The sequence below is a fragment of the Malania oleifera genome, chromosome 3 (assembly GCF_029873635.1).
Source record: "Malania oleifera isolate guangnan ecotype guangnan chromosome 3, ASM2987363v1, whole genome shotgun sequence".
In the NCBI taxonomy this organism is placed as follows: domain Eukaryota; kingdom Viridiplantae; phylum Streptophyta; class Magnoliopsida; order Santalales; family Ximeniaceae; genus Malania; species Malania oleifera.
This window is the reverse complement of record NC_080419.1, coordinates 97,872,088-97,890,725: the sequence shown is the minus strand read 5'-3', so window position 1 is coordinate 97,890,725 and position 18,638 is coordinate 97,872,088. Positions and strand designations below refer to the sequence as shown.

Sequence of the window (18,638 nt, the reverse complement as noted above, 5' to 3'; positions counted from 1 at the left end):
GTCCTTCAGTTATGGGGTTTATTGATGAAGATTATGCTGGAGATATAGATGACAGAAGGTCTACAATAGGATGTGTTTACCCTTGTAGGAGGACCAGTATGTTGGAGATCTATGGTACAGTCTCTAGTTGCATTGTCCACGATTGAGGCGGAATATATGGCAGTTGCCGAAATTACAAAAGAAGCCTTATGGCTTACTGGTTTAGTTAGAGAGCTAGGGTTACAGTAAGATAGTGTGGTGCTGCATTGTGATAGTCAGAGTGTCATTTACTTGGCGAAGAATCAGGTATACCATGCTAGAACCAAAACATTAATGTGAGGTTCCATAGGGTTCGGGAATTGATTGCTTCTGGTGAACTTGTGTTGGAGAAAGTTCACATATCTGATAATGTAGCAGATATACTAACCAAATCAGTTACTTCAGAGAAGTTCAAGCATTGCTTGAACTTACTTCATATCTCCACGTGATAGGAGGGAGAAATACCCAACCAAGTGTTTTTAAATTCAAAGTGAAACTGTTCATGTTTTTGAGATCTCCTAAGGGGCGTATAATTGTCAAGGTGGAGATTGTTATTTGTGACTCTTATACTTCTGTTTTGATAAGTAAAGAAGAAATGAGGAAAAACATGAAGGGACAGCACAACAGGACTCGTCGACAAAGGGCCTATGCTCGTCGAAGAGGGAACAGCAGAGGTTCGATGACGAAGGCTCTAAAACTCGTTGACGAATAATTACCAAGAGCAGAAAATTTTCAAACTTCTGCCATCGTCGACGAGAGTCATGTATTCATCGACAAAGGGTCTTCTTGGTCTCGTCGACGAGGCTCTGTGTTCGTCAACGAGAGGCGCTTGAGTTGCAGCAATTTTTTTGAATTTTGAATTTTTGAACGTTTGGTGGTTAGGCAAACTAGGAGAAACCTCTAAGGAAACTCTATATATATCATTTGGACATATTTTGAGAGAGAGAGAGTAATCATTATTAAAATGTATTGTGTACATTTTGATTTTCTTAATGAAATTTGTGTGTCATTACTTCCGTGGATGTAAGTTTTGTCAAATCACGTAAATTTTTGTATTGATCTTCTTCTGGTTATGTGTGAGTTATTTACATTCACTTGTTATTTATTCCGCTATGCATCTTCATTATACGATCCATATCACAACATATATATATATATAAAGAACTTACCAAAAGCTGGGAAGAAGGTTCAAGCATTCTTTGGATAGTGTTTGATCCATCTTCTCCGAGTAGTAGTTGTCCAGTAATGAGTAGCTATGCTATAAAGTGTGACATTTCTTTTTTTGAGGTAATCCAAATTTCCCATTCACTTGACTGGCAAAATGGATTAATATAAATCGTATGTAGGTCTGACTTAGTTATCATCTTATCATTCACTGTTGCACATTTTATGGGAAATATGAACATCTTCTCACTTTGTAATTAATCAACAGCCTATGCAGGGTTTGAACCTGCTACCTTTGTGCTACTTCACGCACAACGCTCTGACCATTTGAGCTAATAGGCCCCCATCTTTATTTCTTGATTTAATTACCTCTTAATCTCTCGTGCATTTTTTATTTCACAGAAAAGGAAAAAAAAATTAGAAACAGAAAATCAAATATAATAAAAGGATTCGTCACAACTTCATAAACCACACCAACTCATGCAGTCAACTTACTTGCAAGATGCAACCTCATAATAAGAATTACCAAGTTGGAGCCACTGAAAATACAACTTCCACTGTCAAAGAGACAAATTATATGCACCAAAATAATATATTTTAAACACGATTGAAACCTATCCAGCATAACACTTGCATATGACCTGCATATTATTCTATTTTATTGTGTAGGGGCCTCTCAATGGACCCAAAAAATCGAAAAATCAATACACAACCAGCTATGCCCAGTTGATATATTACTGCACTCTCAAACATAGACAATAATCTTACAGAAGTCTTCTAGAATAGATTGTCAAAGTAAATAAAGAATTTTGCAATCAATTAATTAAGAATAATTTCTCACAAAGTATCATGCCGTCTACAGTTGAACTGCATACTTGCTGGACAATGCCACTAACATGAACAGACAGCCTATCTATATTCCACTGCAGCATGTAAATTTTTCATTAACATCGCGAAAATTATCCAAAGAAAATTTTCTAAACAGGATGCGCCATGATCAACTTTCAACCCTAATAACAAATATACAGAAATTTCCATACCAAAGGGACAAACAGCTCACATAATCCTAATGTCCTATGGTCTAAAAGTCGGTGACCATCTAGTCTTTGTGTATACAAACAAAACCAAGAGAGAGTATAAATGAATCGAAAAAGATGGCATAAGGGGAAAATGGAACTCCATTGGAAGCTCTGCTCAATAGGAATTTTCTTTAAATAAAAAAAAAAAATCACAAGTGACTAAGAAATTTTTATTTTTAAATGCATATAATGTCATCTCTGAGTTTGATCCCTACCCTTGCCAGTCAAAACCTGCGAAGCTGCCAATCCAACAAATTAAAGAATTCCTTACCCAAAATCTTCAGCTTCATGGAAACCTTTCAAACCAATTTAAAACAAGATCCAACACATACAACAAACATCAGCTGGAAACAAAAAGCACAAGATTCAGGCTTAGCAATGGGAATTATTGAAACTTCAGATAAACAGGGATGATTAATACTGCAGAAACTTTTTCTAGCGATAAAAATAATGGGTTTTTACATATGTGGCTTGAAATCTTTTGAGGCGGAAAGCAACAAATAAAAATAAATAAACGACAACAACATGGTTGAGGCAGAAAGCAACAAATAAAAATAAATAAACAACAACAACATGGCTGACAAAAATGTCTAAGTCATAATCTAAAATACAAAGCACATTATGAGAGAATTGGACATATGGAACACAGAAAAGAGCGAAGGGAAGATAATACCATCTAGTAATGCACAGGATACAAAATCATTTTAACTAGAGTTTTTGCACTGAATCTATCTCTGCCATTGTTGACGCATCAAAGGCTCACTCTTTCCAAGACCAGAAAACAAGACCAACAAAAATAATAAAACTAATAATTTGCTATTTAAGTACATATACTGCACTTCAGAGCAAGAAAAATTTCCCCAGCTTTGATGGGTACTAGATGCTCCATTAGCATGTTTCAAGCAAAGATCCACAGATTGACCATTAAAATCACAAAAGGGAAATTTTATTAAGAGAGAAGGAACAGAGCGACCAAATCTATCGCTGAAATCCAAAGCTTGCTTGGCACCCAAGATGGCAATTGAATGCTGGGAAAGAGTTTGCACAAGACGGAGAGATCCATTGTCAGCCACAGGACATGCCCAAGTAGTTCGCAACACTCACACCTAGAAGCTTGGTTTTTACAGCCATTGTCTTAAATTTCCACAAAATTGAATTCCGTCGAAATTTCCGGTTTCCATCACCCTCAAAATCGAAATGGTAGTCGATTTCTCTCTTGCATAATTTCCATCGAAATCTCAACGAATCATCTCAAAATTTATGGAAATCTCAAAATTTCTGTGAAACTTGTCAAAATTTTAACTATACAATGAAATTTCCTTGGAATTCAAATAAGAGATTTAAGAGTGAAGTGAAATTTCTCTCTTAATATATTTTATTTATTTTTATCGAAACAAAATATTATTACAAATGCTTTTGAAATTATATGAAAAAACATACTTAATACAGCATTTACATTTAATTTAACCATTTATGTCTAAATTATCATTATTTTTATAATAAATAATACTTAAATAATTTATGAATTTCATTTGTATTAGCTGACTATGTAAACTATGCATAATCTTACAAATATGTTTGATATAGATACTATATTACAACATTTCCACCTCATACACAACATAGATGTATTTAACTTGAAATATATTAAACTTACATTATTATGTTTTTTAACCATTTCTAAAGTTTCACAAAGAATTCCATGCTTTACTATTGATTTCCGTTATTTTTTTCAAATTGAAATCAAAATTTTCGTTGAAATTTCCGTACTTATAGAGCTTCAAAATTTGAGTCAAAATCGAAATTTAAAGAGCTTGTTTATAGCATTAACCATTGACTTGTTTTAATTGGATAGAAACTTATTACACTAAGATTTTTTGGCTGGCTGAACAAACTAAAAAGAAAAAAAGTACTTAAATATTTTTTAGATAGAAAATAAATGTTTTTAAAAAGAAGAGGTACAGTAACCAAGGAAAAGATGTCCTCCCAGATGAAGAAAAAAAATGAACTGCCAACCAATTCCTTTGTGACACCAGAAAAACACCTCTGAAGCTGAAGTCCAACAGGAAGCCTAAAAGCACATTTATGAAAAGCACCTTAAAAAGTTAAAAGTCAAAAACAGTGCCTTTTTAAAGTGTTTAAACAAAACCCAAAAACACACAAGCCAAGTAGCTATGGATCCTCATCCTATTAAACTCAGAGCAAGCATACATGATGAAAATATTAAAACAAAGAAACATAAATGAAAGAGAACCATAACCATGTTCACAGGAAACTAGAGCACCTAAATGCCTCAAATATAGAAATTTTGGCACACATGTTTTAAAATAGTAAAACATCCTAAAAAATGGTGAACTTATAACACTTACGAATATTACAAAATGCCTTACTATGGTTGAAACAATAAATTGTACATTAGCTTAGCTGCAAGGAAGATGTAACTTGTATGCCCAATATCGGGTACACTAAATTAGACAATCAAAACAAAGACTAAGTAATTTATTTCTATGACACAAAGCCAACATTAGCATACCACATACACTTGAAACCATAGCATAAATGCAAAATAGGAAACCGGAACTTAGAGGCTTGAATAAGATGCGTCATTAAACGGTGCCAACAAACTGCTGACATGAAAAATAAATAAATTAAAATTAGAAGATAGATAATCAAAACAAATACTCAAGTAATTTATTTCTATGACACAAAGCCAACATTAGCATACCACATACACTTGAAACCATAGCATAAATGCAAAATAGGAAACCGGAACCTAGAGGCTTGTATAAGCTACATCATTAAACAGTACCAACAAACTGCTGACATGAAAAATAAAAAGAGAAGAAGAAGAAGAAGAAGACCAAAGCATAGAACTATCTAACAATCGACTAATGAAATTCAAGCTCCAGTCCTCTTGACCATAGGATTAAATATAAACTACAAAAAGCTTCCCCTAATAATGCACACAATTACAATGACCCCCAACCTCCTCGAAACTAAGCTACAACCCTCTAATTTGCTTGCCAAAAACACTGACCTGCATTTCATCATATAAACCAGCAACAGAGTTTACAAATACCCAAGCATAGACCAATTAACATCTATTTGACATTTCATTAATTTCTTTTCCTGAAGTGTAGATGACTTGTTCCTTGTCTTTGACTGAACCTCATCACTCTTACAATCAAGCAGAACAAATTTCATGGCTCACATATGATAGGCTTTGAGTGAAGTCACAATTGAAAGTCATCTATTCCCCTGATCAACAAGAAATTACCCTTCACTCCCAGTTTTGATTTAATTTTGAAGATAACTCAACCATTGCTTAACTATAGTAAATATAGCATGTGCAATTTAAAAGAAAAAGAAGCAGATACCTTGGAAACAAGACAATTAGGGAAATCAGTATACCATATCAAGTAGAATACATTGATTTGTCAAGCCTACAGCATCAAAAGGGCCCTAAGTCCCACTATACAGGATTAAATAATTTATAAAAAATGACTTCTTAAAAACCAAAGTTCATGCGTTGAGCCAAATTTAATTCAGGTCCCAAGATGTGAGCTTCTCATCAGAATTTTAGTAGTAAAGAATCTTTTCTTTTCCAAAATCCATGTTTTCTAAATCTTGAGAAGGAAAGAAAATGATACAAGAGCAAGGGTAAGATTTTCAAAAAAAATTCCAAAATGCCATATCAAATGGAAACCAAATATCAAATCTTAAAAACTACCATAAGAAACAGTACTCCAACACCAAACAGTGTGAAGAATATCCACCACTTGATTCTTATACAAGCAAATGAAGAGCCTGCACATGCAAGAGCAAGATTAAGCATGAATAAATTGATTCAAAATATAAATAGAGATATATATGCATATCATCTCCTTCTAATTTTTTATTTTTTCTTTTCTTTTTTTTTTAACATAAATACATTTCCATGACTTGAACTACCAATTATAAACTACATAACAAAGCTTGAATGCATACAGAAATACTATGTATTTGAATTCCCAAATTGCAAAGATCATCTCTCCATACCATAAAACTAAGTCAGAGAATCCAAGTCATATTGAAACATTGTAAGAAAACATAAACTGATTGGAAACATGAATAAAAGATTTAACATGACTTTGTAATCCAAAAATCAAAACACAACTTTTCCAAGTTGTCAACAGAAAATGAAGGTCCAAATAAAATAACAAAAATATAATTCATAAAAATTAATTGAATCTTTTCTTATGGTATATTTATTCACAATATGATACAATATTTATTGTCTTGGAAAACAGTTTGCTTGAATTTTCAAAAACCATTTAAATGGTTATTTTTCATCACATCAAAATTAGCCAATGAATCATACATGCACATACAGAAACAAACTTCCAAAATTCATGGCATGATATAGTACGACTTTCTCAATTTTTCTGGGGGCATAACCAAAAACATGACCTAATGGTGTTTTCAGAATAAAAATAGTTGGGGAAAGGTACTACCTACCCAGTGAAAGGGACATATGGCCGCTCAGCAAGGAGCAATGTACAAGGCAAGACCATCTCTGCCCCAACAAACCAAATAAACCTAGAGCAACTCAGTGAAGGCTTGTGCAAATCATAGCTCTGATCTAACCTATCTAGGGGACCTAAAGCCAGCCATGAAAGCACACACATACCCCAGCTCTCGCTTAACATGCCCAAAAAAAAGGTTTATGAGAGAACCATCTCTAACCTAACCTGCCCAAGGATCTACGTGTAGCTTGGTGTAGACTGACTCAGGAATCACCTCCTATCCAAACAGCCATGATGGAAGCTCAGGCCTGGAATACCAACTTGCCTTGATACATGCCTCCACCTTGACTTTAGGACGCCATGACCCGCCTAGTGAACCAAGCCCATTCACCTCTGAGAAGGCACACCAATCTCACTAAGATCCTGGAACAGAGATAACTAGATGTTTGTAGAAATCACAGGACATTATGAGGGAATCAGAAGGCAACTAACTCCACAATTAATTAAGCAAGTTGCACTGGATGGAATCAGAAGGCAACTAACTCCAAAACTAATTAAGCAAGTTGCATTGGACATTCTAGCAACTTAGAAAGTGTTCACAACAAACTCTCATACAACTGATTAAGCAAGTTGCACCGGATGTTCTATCAACCTAGGAAGTGCTCACAATAAACTCCCATGTAGGGCCTATACTAACTCACCACTTAAACAGAAATGAGATCTGCTTGTTACAACTCAACTTCTCCATGCATTCTTGCTTCCTCTTCTAACTTGAGTATTAAAGAGGTCCACAAAAGACAACTCAGGGCCTCCCAAGTCATTTCTCTTGCTGGTAGCGTGCAAGGGCTCAAGCATGCTCATGGACAGATTGTGTGGCAACAGAATCTGCCATTGCTGCCAGAGAGCAGCTCTTGGTCTTGGACAAGGCATTCTACCTACATAGGTGTGGTCACAACAACTAGTTCCTAGCCTTTCAACAGAAAATTGGGAGAATACTTAAAGAGTTATCGCAAAACAAGAATAACCTGTCATTTGAGCATTAGGGTTAGCCCTCTGCTACTCTTATAAGAGAAAGGCATGTTCACCATCCACCGACAAAGAGGATATGCAGGGGCAGCATCAAGGATCTGGAGCCATGAGAGATAGAAGGGAGGAAATGTGAAGAAGGAAGAGAGGAGAGAGGAGATACAAGGGGGAATCACACATTCAACTCAATTCAAATTCATCAACTACTGTCTGCAACATGGCTTTCACACACTATTTATGAGAAAACCTCTAAACATATGAAATTACACATATACCCCTAAAACTACATTACTTTACAAACATACCCCTAAAATATACGAATATTACAAACAAGCCCTCAAAATACACATAATATTGTACCAATTTTTAACTAAACTCATAATAAACTACTAAATAAACACAAACCCTTTGACCCAATTCTTAATTATTCTCCAACAAGGATCTTCCCAAGGTCTTCCTTCTTTTCCTACATCAAATATCCCCTAGTTAGAAAAAATTCGGCCTCCATTTTATAATGTTGGAGGATCAAAAGTAAGAAGCAAACTTGTAACCTTTGAAAGCCAGTGCTTGAGTGATACAAGAAACCATGCTCCATTGGCAACACCATAGACTTTAATAGAGAATTAGCATCAATGAACATGGGGATGACAAACTAAACAATAGGAATGTTTGAGAGACTTTGGATATCTTCAAAAACATGTATTTCCTTTCTTGTTGTGTCTTCAAGTTGAGTAATTGTGACTGATTCTTCATCTTGGTTGATTGAGAACTAGATTTCAAAATGATTTTCTTTGCATTATAGTGGAAGATATATGTCCTTGAGTCACGCCCAAATCATCCAACCCAAGACAACCAAGGAACACATGGCCAATGATATCATACCAAACATTATCAAAATAAGAACCCATTTAAATGGGATGTAACCAAACATCTTCATAAACATGTAAGGTAGTGTTATCAATCAAAGATATTTCATAAGGCTCTGGGTGAGGTTCCAAATGAAGTTGCATACGAGTGACCTTGTTTGTAGAAACCATATTCATAGGGCGTCTTCCATCAATGATGATTTTACAAGCATTTCCTCCACACTTGAGAAAGGTGTGGAAAAGCTTGAAATTGTGCCCAAAGTATGATAAATGACATTCCTTTGTCCAATAATTTGTCACCATATTGTTGGATTCATACATATGGTCACTGCAACTATATATAGTAACTGCAACTACATATCACCAAAATGCCTAAACACAATTTGGCCACAGTTCTCAATCTATTTACATAAAACCACAATTTTGACTCTCAATTTTCAAGAAGTATCTTCAAGTCAACTTTAATCTTGAGTATCACATAGAAATGAAACAAAAACACTTTAAAAAACTCACAAATTGCAGCAACCAAACATTATTTTTAATCCTGGAGTGACACTTTCTAGCCTTTTAATACGAAATTATTGCAGTGCTTGCAATATATCATGTCTGCAATCAAAATATCATGCAGAAAATCAAAATCTCAGGAGAAAACACCAAATTCTTGTGATTCTGGCAGTCATAGGGAATTCCAGCAAATTTTCTCATGTGGGTTGCTAGTGCATGCCCCGCTGGCAGCAACTTTCCAGCAAAAAAAATTGAGGCACAGAGAGATCAGGGAATGAGGATTAAAATAGCAAAGGTAGTGTGATGAAAAAACATGGGGTCAGGGTTTTCAAAGAGCCAACAACTAGCCAATCTTTGGCCAGTGCATGGGACCACCCTCCTGGTTAAACGGCAATGAGAATTTTCAGGTAAAATTTCACAGGTATCTGTTTCTGTGGGTGTGGGAGGTGTTGTGGAAACTTGTTGAGGAAATGGATGTTCGAAAAAGGGGGGCAGGACAGGAATTTTCGAAAAGTTCAGAAATATGAATGCTTTTCTTTTTTTGGATCTTTTGGAAACTTCTGAACTTGTACAACAATTTGATGTTAAACAAGCAATAGAATTCAGAAATCAGAGAGAGAGAGAGAGAGTAATTAGAAAGTTTGGAAAGAAGAAGAGAAGAGGAAGAGAAGAATAAGGGAGAGATAGAAGAGGAGGGTACAGGCAAGAACGGAATAAAAAATTCAAAAACAGAACAGGGGAAGAAATAGAATTACAGACAGAGCAGAGAAGAAGATATGGAGAAGAAAGAACATGAAAAGAGAGGAGAAGAGGAGACGAGTCAGGGGAAAATGGGTGGGTTGAAGTGAGAGAATGCAGATTGTGGTTGGGATCTGATATCAAATCATGCAGGGGCAACATCAAGGATATGCAGCCATGAGATAAGGGAAGAAAGGGGAATAAAGAAGAAAGAAGAGAGGAAAGAGGAGATACAAGGGGGAATCGCATGTTCAACTCAAATCAAATTCATCAACTACTGCCTATAACATGGTTTTTTCCACACACCACTTATAATAAACCCTCTAAAAACATAAAATTACACATATACCCCTAAAACTACATTACATTACAAACATACTCCTAAAATATATAAATATTACAAACAAACCCCCAAAATACACATAATGCTATACTAACTAAATTAAACACATATAAACTTCTAACTAAACCCAAATCGATCCTTTAACCCAATTCTTCTTAATTATTCTCCAACAATAATCTTCCCAAGGTCTTGTTTCTTGTCCTAGATTCTTGGGTTTTCAATGGTTTTCACTGAGAAATGAAGCAAATTGAAGACAGGTTTTGAACAAATTGATGAAAAATACAAGCAACGAAGACACTGCTATAGACTAGGTGGGGAACTTTGATTTTCCTTTCACTCGAAGGGGGGAGATGACAGAACCATGGCTTGGAAAACTCAAAGCACTTGAAATGGAGTTTTTGATGAGAGTATCAACCCACTGGATCATTTGGGTATGATTAACTCAACAATACTTGTTATGAAAGTATGCACGCACATAGAACAAACTTAAAAAAAAAAAAAAAAAAAAAGGTGAAAACAAGTACATGATGATTTACATGGTTCAACAGTGTGCGTACATCCACAAACCCTCTACACAATTTCCATTATCTCATATGCTTTAAAAGTTTCAACACTACGCTACAAGCATGTCTATATAGCCCCATGTGAAAACCCCAAATGGTTTTATACAACAATATAATGAGCATGGGGTTGGGGCTGTGGGTGGCAACCCTGATGAACTTGCACTAGATTTAAATGGAAAAGGGAGGTTTCACAAATAAAGGGGCCTTGCTTTTGATGTGAGCCATAACTAAAAAATGTCTGCTTTGGCAAAATATTCACCCCTATGGAGCTTTCAAACCTATGCCTCCACCTAAAGCCATAGATATTAAGCAACTAGTAACATAGAGTAAGTTCAAGCAATGTAAGAACTTCTCCTTAGTAACAACTTTTATCACCATTCAAGTGCATTCTCTTGTGTAGCCGCCTTAACCAAAATCTCAGCAATAGCAATCACCTTTCGCATATCTAGTGACAATGTGCTTTTTCCTAGCATTATTGAATTCATTGCCAAGTAGGTGCCACTCTATTGCTACATGGCAAGCCAAGTTGAGTTACCAATTCGTTCAACCACATAGCCTCCTTCGCAACCTTTTTCACTACCATATATCCTACTTATGTTGCAAGTAATGCGACAGCTAATTTTTTCAAGAATTTCCAACAACTACGTCCCCCCACCATAGTGTAGACATAACCTATGATGGACCTTCTATCATCCAAATCTCTTGCATAATTTGCATGAAAGAACCCTCAAACTAAAGTCGAACCCTACATTGTACCAAACTCAATGCCAAAATGTGCAATGCATTTCAAGTGCCTAAAGACCCATTTCAAAGCTCTCCAACACTCCTACCCCAGATTTGTCATAGTCTAACTCACCATAGTAACTACATGTGCAAGATTTGGACAAGTACAAACCATGGGATACTTCTAGCATCCCATAGCATTGATTGACATCTCCTCCACATCTTCCTCTAATTTTTGTGACACTGTATCTAAAATGATTTGCTAGTGGAGTAAACATTGGCTTAGCATCACTAATGCTAAAATCTCTCCAACATCTTCTCTATATAAGTCTTTTGAGATATCTAAAACTTTGATCTTTCCTGTCTCTCTATATGTCCATTCCTATAATCTTCCTTATAGCCCCAAGATCCTTCATCTCAAACTCCTTACTCAACAAAGATTTAAACAATTAACATCATGGATATTTTTTGCAACAATCAACATATCATCTAACATAACAGCATGAAGACAAATGAACCATAAACACAACAATCATACTCACTGTGAGTGTATCCAATACTCATCATACATGAATCAAAGAAGTTGAACCAATGCCTTGGTGATTGCTTAAAACCATAAATGATTTCTTCACCATGCACGCATAGTTCTCCTTCCTAGGTTCCTTGAAATATTCCAACAAATCCATATAATTTTGCTCAGATAGGTCACTGATTTTTGTGCCAAGACTCCATCATTTCCATCATAACTTCCATCCAACTATTTCTTTCCATCCTAAAAAGAATATAGAACTCAATTGCTAGTGACAAAGGCAAAAGAGAGAATGTCCTTAAAAGTTAAAATCATATCTCTGCAATGCTCAGATAATGTGGCTAGGTCTGTCTATAGCAACAAGATACTCATATAATGAAGCAACTCATATGGTTGCCTTAATTGAACGCACCTTTGCTTGTCTTCTTGTCTACCAAATCCACCTTCACTCCTATCCCTCGTGTCCCTACCAAACTCCACGTGCACTCTTAATCCCATATCAACCTTCCTATGTTTATTTTCTTTGTTCTTCAGCATAGATGCCTAATCAAACACCACATCTATGCTAAACACTACCTTATTGACCTCTGGATCCCACAACTTGAAAACTTTAACCCTATTTATAGCCAATGAAAATGCACATCTTGTGTTTAAGATCTAGCTTCGATCGAAGCTTACTGGGAATGTAAGCTTATAATGGGCTAGCCAAGATCCTCAATATAGAGTAATCAACCTGTTGACCAATTCAAACTGCTTTGGCCACTTTACCATTCAGCTTCTCAGAACGAGACACATTAATAATATAACAAGCTTGCTAACTGGACATGCCCAAAAACACCCTGTTGCGATGTCCCGAGAGCAAGGTGCCCCGGTAAGCGAGGGAAATAAAAATGTGTGATTTTTGGAAAAAATTGGAGTTTTGGAATCGCCACTAATCTATTTTTCTTGGTGCGGTTAGAACACCTGATTACTACTCAATTAAGAATAGTATTGGTCTGCATATACCAGGATTGGGATCTAGAGTTCGGTTATGTTAGGGGAAGGTATTCGCACTCCCTGCGCACGCGTTCTATGAACGGCACCTAATTAATTAAAAATTATCCCTAAATTGAATTTTAATAACCTTTTAATTTACTCATTTTTAAATAAAAAATTAAATGAACAAATATACATAATTAATAGAATGTAACCAAAATAGGGTGTGGTTTAGGAATGTCTAATAAGACCCCCAAAAGAGGGAATATTGCTAGAAGAACCACCTTCAGAGCTAATACAGGTGAGGTGTGAAATGCCTCATTGCCCTTTTTATAATCATAGGGACACACCTACACAAAAACCAAGAAAATCATCAAAAATATTTTTTTAAAACATTCCCGAATTTTTTAAAATATTTGTAGAATTCTTCTAAACATTTTTAAAACAAACAATGAATAACACACAAAACTAAAGTAAAGATAAAAACTACATGAATTTAGAAAAATAAACAAAAAATTGAAACATAAAGATGAATTATTTGTTTTATAAACTAAAGAAAAACAATGATGAAGATATACACAAAATTAAAAACAACACAACACAAGAATCATATATAAAATTAGTACACAAATATAAAATAACAAAATTAATGAAAAATATATAACACGTGTAATAAATTATAATTAACAAAAAAACAACCTAATTAATAATGATTACAAATAAAAAAAATAAAAATACAACGAAAATATATTAGACATATTGACAAAGTAGAAAATAAAATAAAATAAAATAGCACACTCAAAATAAAACATTTCTAAAATTCATGAGATAAAGAAAAATGGCTTACCTCTTCGCCAGAATAATAGTGCGGATGCTACGGACTTGCAGTCTAGCGACTGGTGGTCGACGCTGAGAGGATTTCCGACAAGACTTGCAAAGCTGATCTCGATGACGAAAATGTTGTAAGGTTGTTGCTTGATGGACTTGACGTAGTTGGAGACTAGTTAGGAATCAGAGGGCCGGAGCCAATGGCGACCTTGCTGCCCTTGAGATCGGTGATGTTGATGAAGCCCGGGTTGTCGGAGGCACTGCCGGTGGTCTGATAGAGAGTGTTGATGGGGGTGGTGCCGTGGTTGACGGCGTCTCAGAGGTGTCGTCTGCTAGACATGCAGTGTTGGCGGCATGACCGTGAGTAAAGGTATGGTCACATGATGATTCATGCAGGTGGAGATGGTGATGGCAGCAGTGATGGTGGAAATGAGGTGAAGGAGCTGGAGTAGGTACACTGACATCACCACCATGAAGGGAATGTTGCAAAGTAGATGAAAGCCGAACTTGTTTAACTCTAAAAAGGATGCCTTTTGGTTTGCCCTGTAGGCCTTTTATGCCCATTTCGGCAACCAGGAGGCCTTGCTTCATATCCATTCTTAGGAGTGGAACTGCTTTTAGGTGAAGGTGAAATTCTTCCAAGTGCATGTGAACCTTTCTTAGTTGCAAAGGCACAGGCAATTGCATGTGCAATTGCAAGAGCAGGATGGGCATCATGGTGATGATGGCGGTGGTGGTGATGATGGTGGCGGCTAGTGTGAGTGGCAGAGATGGGCGGACATGGTTGTGCTTGGGTGGAGTCATGGTGTGGATGGTGGAGGTTGACCACACAAGTGACAACCACGATGGAAGTGTGGATGTGGCAAGGAGAGAGAAGATGGCAGCCATAGCTGTGCTTGGGTGGAGTCGTGGTGTGGAAAATGGAGGTTTGCTGCAGAGGTGACGACCACAATGGTAGTGTGGTTGTGTGCAGAGAGAGAGAAGATGGTGGCCATGGTTGTGCGTGGGTGGAGGTTGTGCACGGATGGGCGAAGGAAGGAGGGTGTCATTCTCAGAGCTGCCCTCTGCCCCCTTTCTTTTCTCTTTTCTATTTTTTAGGGTTTCCTCCACCAAACCCTTTTTTTCTCTCTCTTTCTTTTCCTTTTTTTTTCTTCTTTTTTTTTTATTCTTTTTTATTCCCACTCCCAAAAGACGTGCCTCTCCTTTGGCGATCGTGCTCCCTTTATAGGTTTAAGGTTTTCAAAAATTCATTCTTTAATCTGCAGATTTCCCAATTAATAAAGATTTTTCAATTTGGAGAAATAAATCATTCAATGTAATTGGATATTCTGGCATATTCCCTTTTGTATTTTATTCCCTTGTATTTGTATTCCCATATAAAATATGTGCAATTGATTTTTTTAATAATTTCCTTGTGGGACCCGGTTGCAAAAAAGGGGTGAACTTAATTTTCGGAAACAAAGGACTCAATTTTAAAATAACAAGGAGTTAAGGACTCAATAAAGCAAATTTGATAACAGGACTCAATAACAGGGATTCAATTTTGAAGCAACTGGAACTCAATTTCAACTCATAAGGACTTAATAAAAAGGACTCAATTAACAGAGACTCAATAATATGGGCTTAATTTCAAAATGATAGGGACTCAATTTTAAATAACAGAGACTCAAGGAGGACTCGATAAGATTTTTTATTCAAAAAAAGGACCCTTAAATTTTGAAATATAAAATTGACCCCTCCTTACGTAAATTACCATGTTATTATGAAGGGTCTCCCCACCCCCCCCCCCCCCCCCTTTTTTCTCCAAAAACACAGAGAAAAGAGAGGCCAGTTAAAATTGGGGGTGTCTATACACCCAATCTTATAAGTAGTCTTATAATCCTAGCTTTCTCAAGTAGGGTTCATCCTCTCAACCACCCTAGTGTGATTCAGAATCTAACTATAAAATATCTAACAATTCCCTCAAGAGAAGTTCCAAAAACACATCAGACTTGTACTCCAACCCATTATCTAACCTAAGCCACTTCACTAACTTTCTTTTTTGTTCCACGACCTTAGCCTTCCACTCCTTAAATTGGAAACTACTTTACTTGTCCTTCATCAAATAATCCCAATGCTTCCAAGAGAAATCAATGAGTAACAAACTCCATTTCGACCCCACAAACATCAATATGAATTACAAACATGGTCTAGAATGCCCCTGCTCTTTCTGGAGGATAACTTGAATTTATCTATACTATTTACCCAATACACAATACATCAACTCTACACCCATTCAACAATTTCCTATTATGGAGTTCCATCATACCTTGCTCACTCATATGTCTTGAACACAACCAAAGCATAGTGTCAACCATGTTGGTATAGTGGCTGCACTACCACAATGGTACGACCTAGTAGCTAATACAGATAGTTATCAACCCATTCACCACACATGAACCATATAAATCTTTGAGACCTTTAGAATTCCACTGCTCGAATAAACCAATGCTTCCTAGAGTAATCAATGAAAGCTAATTAAATACAAGGGCTCCATTCGATCCACAAAAATTATATGAATGTTAACATAGTTGAGATGCCTCTACTCTTCTATGGAGAAAAACTAGAATTTTCTCTACTCTACTCGATTTACCCAAAACATAATCATCACTTTACAACCCATTCAACTTTTCCTATTATGGATTTCCATCTTACCCCTGGCGCTCGCCATACATCTCGAACACAACCAAAGTTAAGTGTTCAACTAGGTCGATATAGCTGTTACACTACCCACATTTGTATGACCTAGTAGCCAACACAGTAGTTATAACCCGGTTTACCTCAACCCGTTTACCCCCTCAAGAACCATATAACCCTTTGAGACCTTTAGAATTGCACTGCTTGAAGTGAGCGAAAGTCCATCATGCAAATTCTTTTCGAAGTACCAAGTGAAAGCAAAATTCTCCTTCAATTCTGGAAAATGCCTAACTTCAAGCATGTTGTTAGAATACCATCAAATCCAAACTTTCCAAACCACCAACACCAATCATGGGACAAATATGATCATCCTATACACTACAAACCCACCATTACAACTCTCTAAGTATTGACGACCTCATAATAGACCAAGGTCTTAAATTTCAATTTGGGGCTCAATTTTGAAAGCTTAAAAGGTATGGAAATTTCGACATAAATTTCGATTTAGATTTGAGAAATAACATAAATCAATAGTAAGCAATGAAATTCTTTGTGAAGCTTTAGAAATGTTAACAACATAATAATTGTACGTTTTAGGGACTAATATATTTACAAGTTAAATACATCTAATGTTGTGTAATGAGGTGAAAAGTTGTAATATAGTATGTGTAATCAAACATATTTGTAAATCATGTACAAGCAAACCTATTCATCTAATACACTGAAATTCCCAATCAGTTTAAATATTATTTATTATAACAACGAAATTATAATTTAAGACATGAAATGGTGAAATAAAAGTTGTAGTAAGTTTATTATTTTTCATGAAATTTCAAAAGCATTTGTATAGATATTTTGTTTCAATAAAAATAAATAACTAAATTAAGAAGCATTTCACGTCACTCCTAAATCCCTTTTTTCCGAATTTTGAGGAAATTTCATTGTATAGTAAATTTCAACAAGTTTCGCTGAAATTTCGAGATTTTCGATAATTTTGAGATGAATTTGTTGAGATTTCGCCAAAAATTATGCAAATAGAAATCAATTTGCCATTTTCGATTTCGAGGGTTAACAAAAATCGGAAATTTTTGAAACAAATTTCAACAATATCATGAAATTTTAAGACCATGATATGACAATAATAATGGAGCACCTAGACCATAATCCCAAAAAATCTTGAAGAATTGTACCTAAAGCAACAAGAAAAGAACTATTTGTAACAACACTTATTGACTTGATGGAAGGTCTTGTGTCTTTCCTCTTTCTTCCAAACAGGGCAATCCCACCACTTACAATGCCATTACTGTTTTCACTTGAAACCTCAATGTTCTTTTGGGCCCTTGATTTTAGACTTCAGCCTACCCTTTGTCTTGCCGCTTGATCCTTGGATCTCGCCTCTCCTATGCCTCTCTTCGTGGACCAGCCCTCCTGGTTCATGTCCTCCTTTTTAAGTCATCTTGGCTTCAACCTAGGAACCTTCATAACATGGTCATAAATTTCCACAAAATTATCAAATTTCCACGGTTTCTGTGACCCTCCAAATTGAAATGGCCGTCAATTTTTGTCTAGGGGGTTTGCATAATTTCCATCAAATCTCACGAATCTTTCGAATTTATCGAAATCTCAAAATTTTAAATAACTTGTCACAATTTGAAGACGCAAATGAAATTTCTCGAAATTCCAAATGAGGATTTAGGAGTGAAGTGAAATTTCTCTCATTAAATTATTTTATTTATCTTTTATCGAAACAAAAGATTATGACAAGTGCTTTTGAAATTATATGAAAAAATAAATTTTACAACAACATTTTTACTTAGCCTTCCTGTCAAATTAGCATTATTTGTATAATAAATATTATTCAAGAGTCATTTATGAATTTCATCTATACTAACTGATTCATTCACTAAAAAATATGTTTAATGTACATTATCTTACCAATATGTTTGAAGCACTGTATATTACAGTTTACAACTTCTCACCCATATACAGGCATAGATGTATTTACTGTATTATTAGTCCTAAATTATGATAATCATATTCTAAGCTTCATAAAGACTTCCACGTTTTACTATTGAGTTCCATATTTTCCAAATCAAATCGA

At 35.6% G+C, this 18,638-nt stretch overlaps 2 protein-coding genes across 7 annotated transcripts in view; one reads left to right on the top strand and one right to left on the bottom strand.

Annotated features, from left to right (window-relative positions):
* LOC131152377 (uncharacterized) overlaps positions 1-18,638 on the top strand; it is a 43,042-nt gene that overhangs the window by 12,814 nt on the left and 11,590 nt on the right. The gene's annotated exons all lie outside the window — the stretch shown is intronic.
* The window catches only part of LOC131152380 (uncharacterized), a 247,202-nt gene continuing 233,168 nt past the window's right edge, over positions 4,605-18,638 (bottom strand). For all 3 annotated transcript variants that reach the window (XR_009135931.1, XR_009135932.1, XM_058104230.1), the window contains one exon: positions 4,605-4,885. Coding sequence is in view for 1 of the 3 variants with exons in the window: in XM_058104230.1 (XP_057960213.1) it covers positions 4,843-4,885 (43 nt within the window). In the remaining 2 variants the exon portion in view is untranslated. The remainder of the gene's footprint in view (positions 4,886-18,638) is intronic.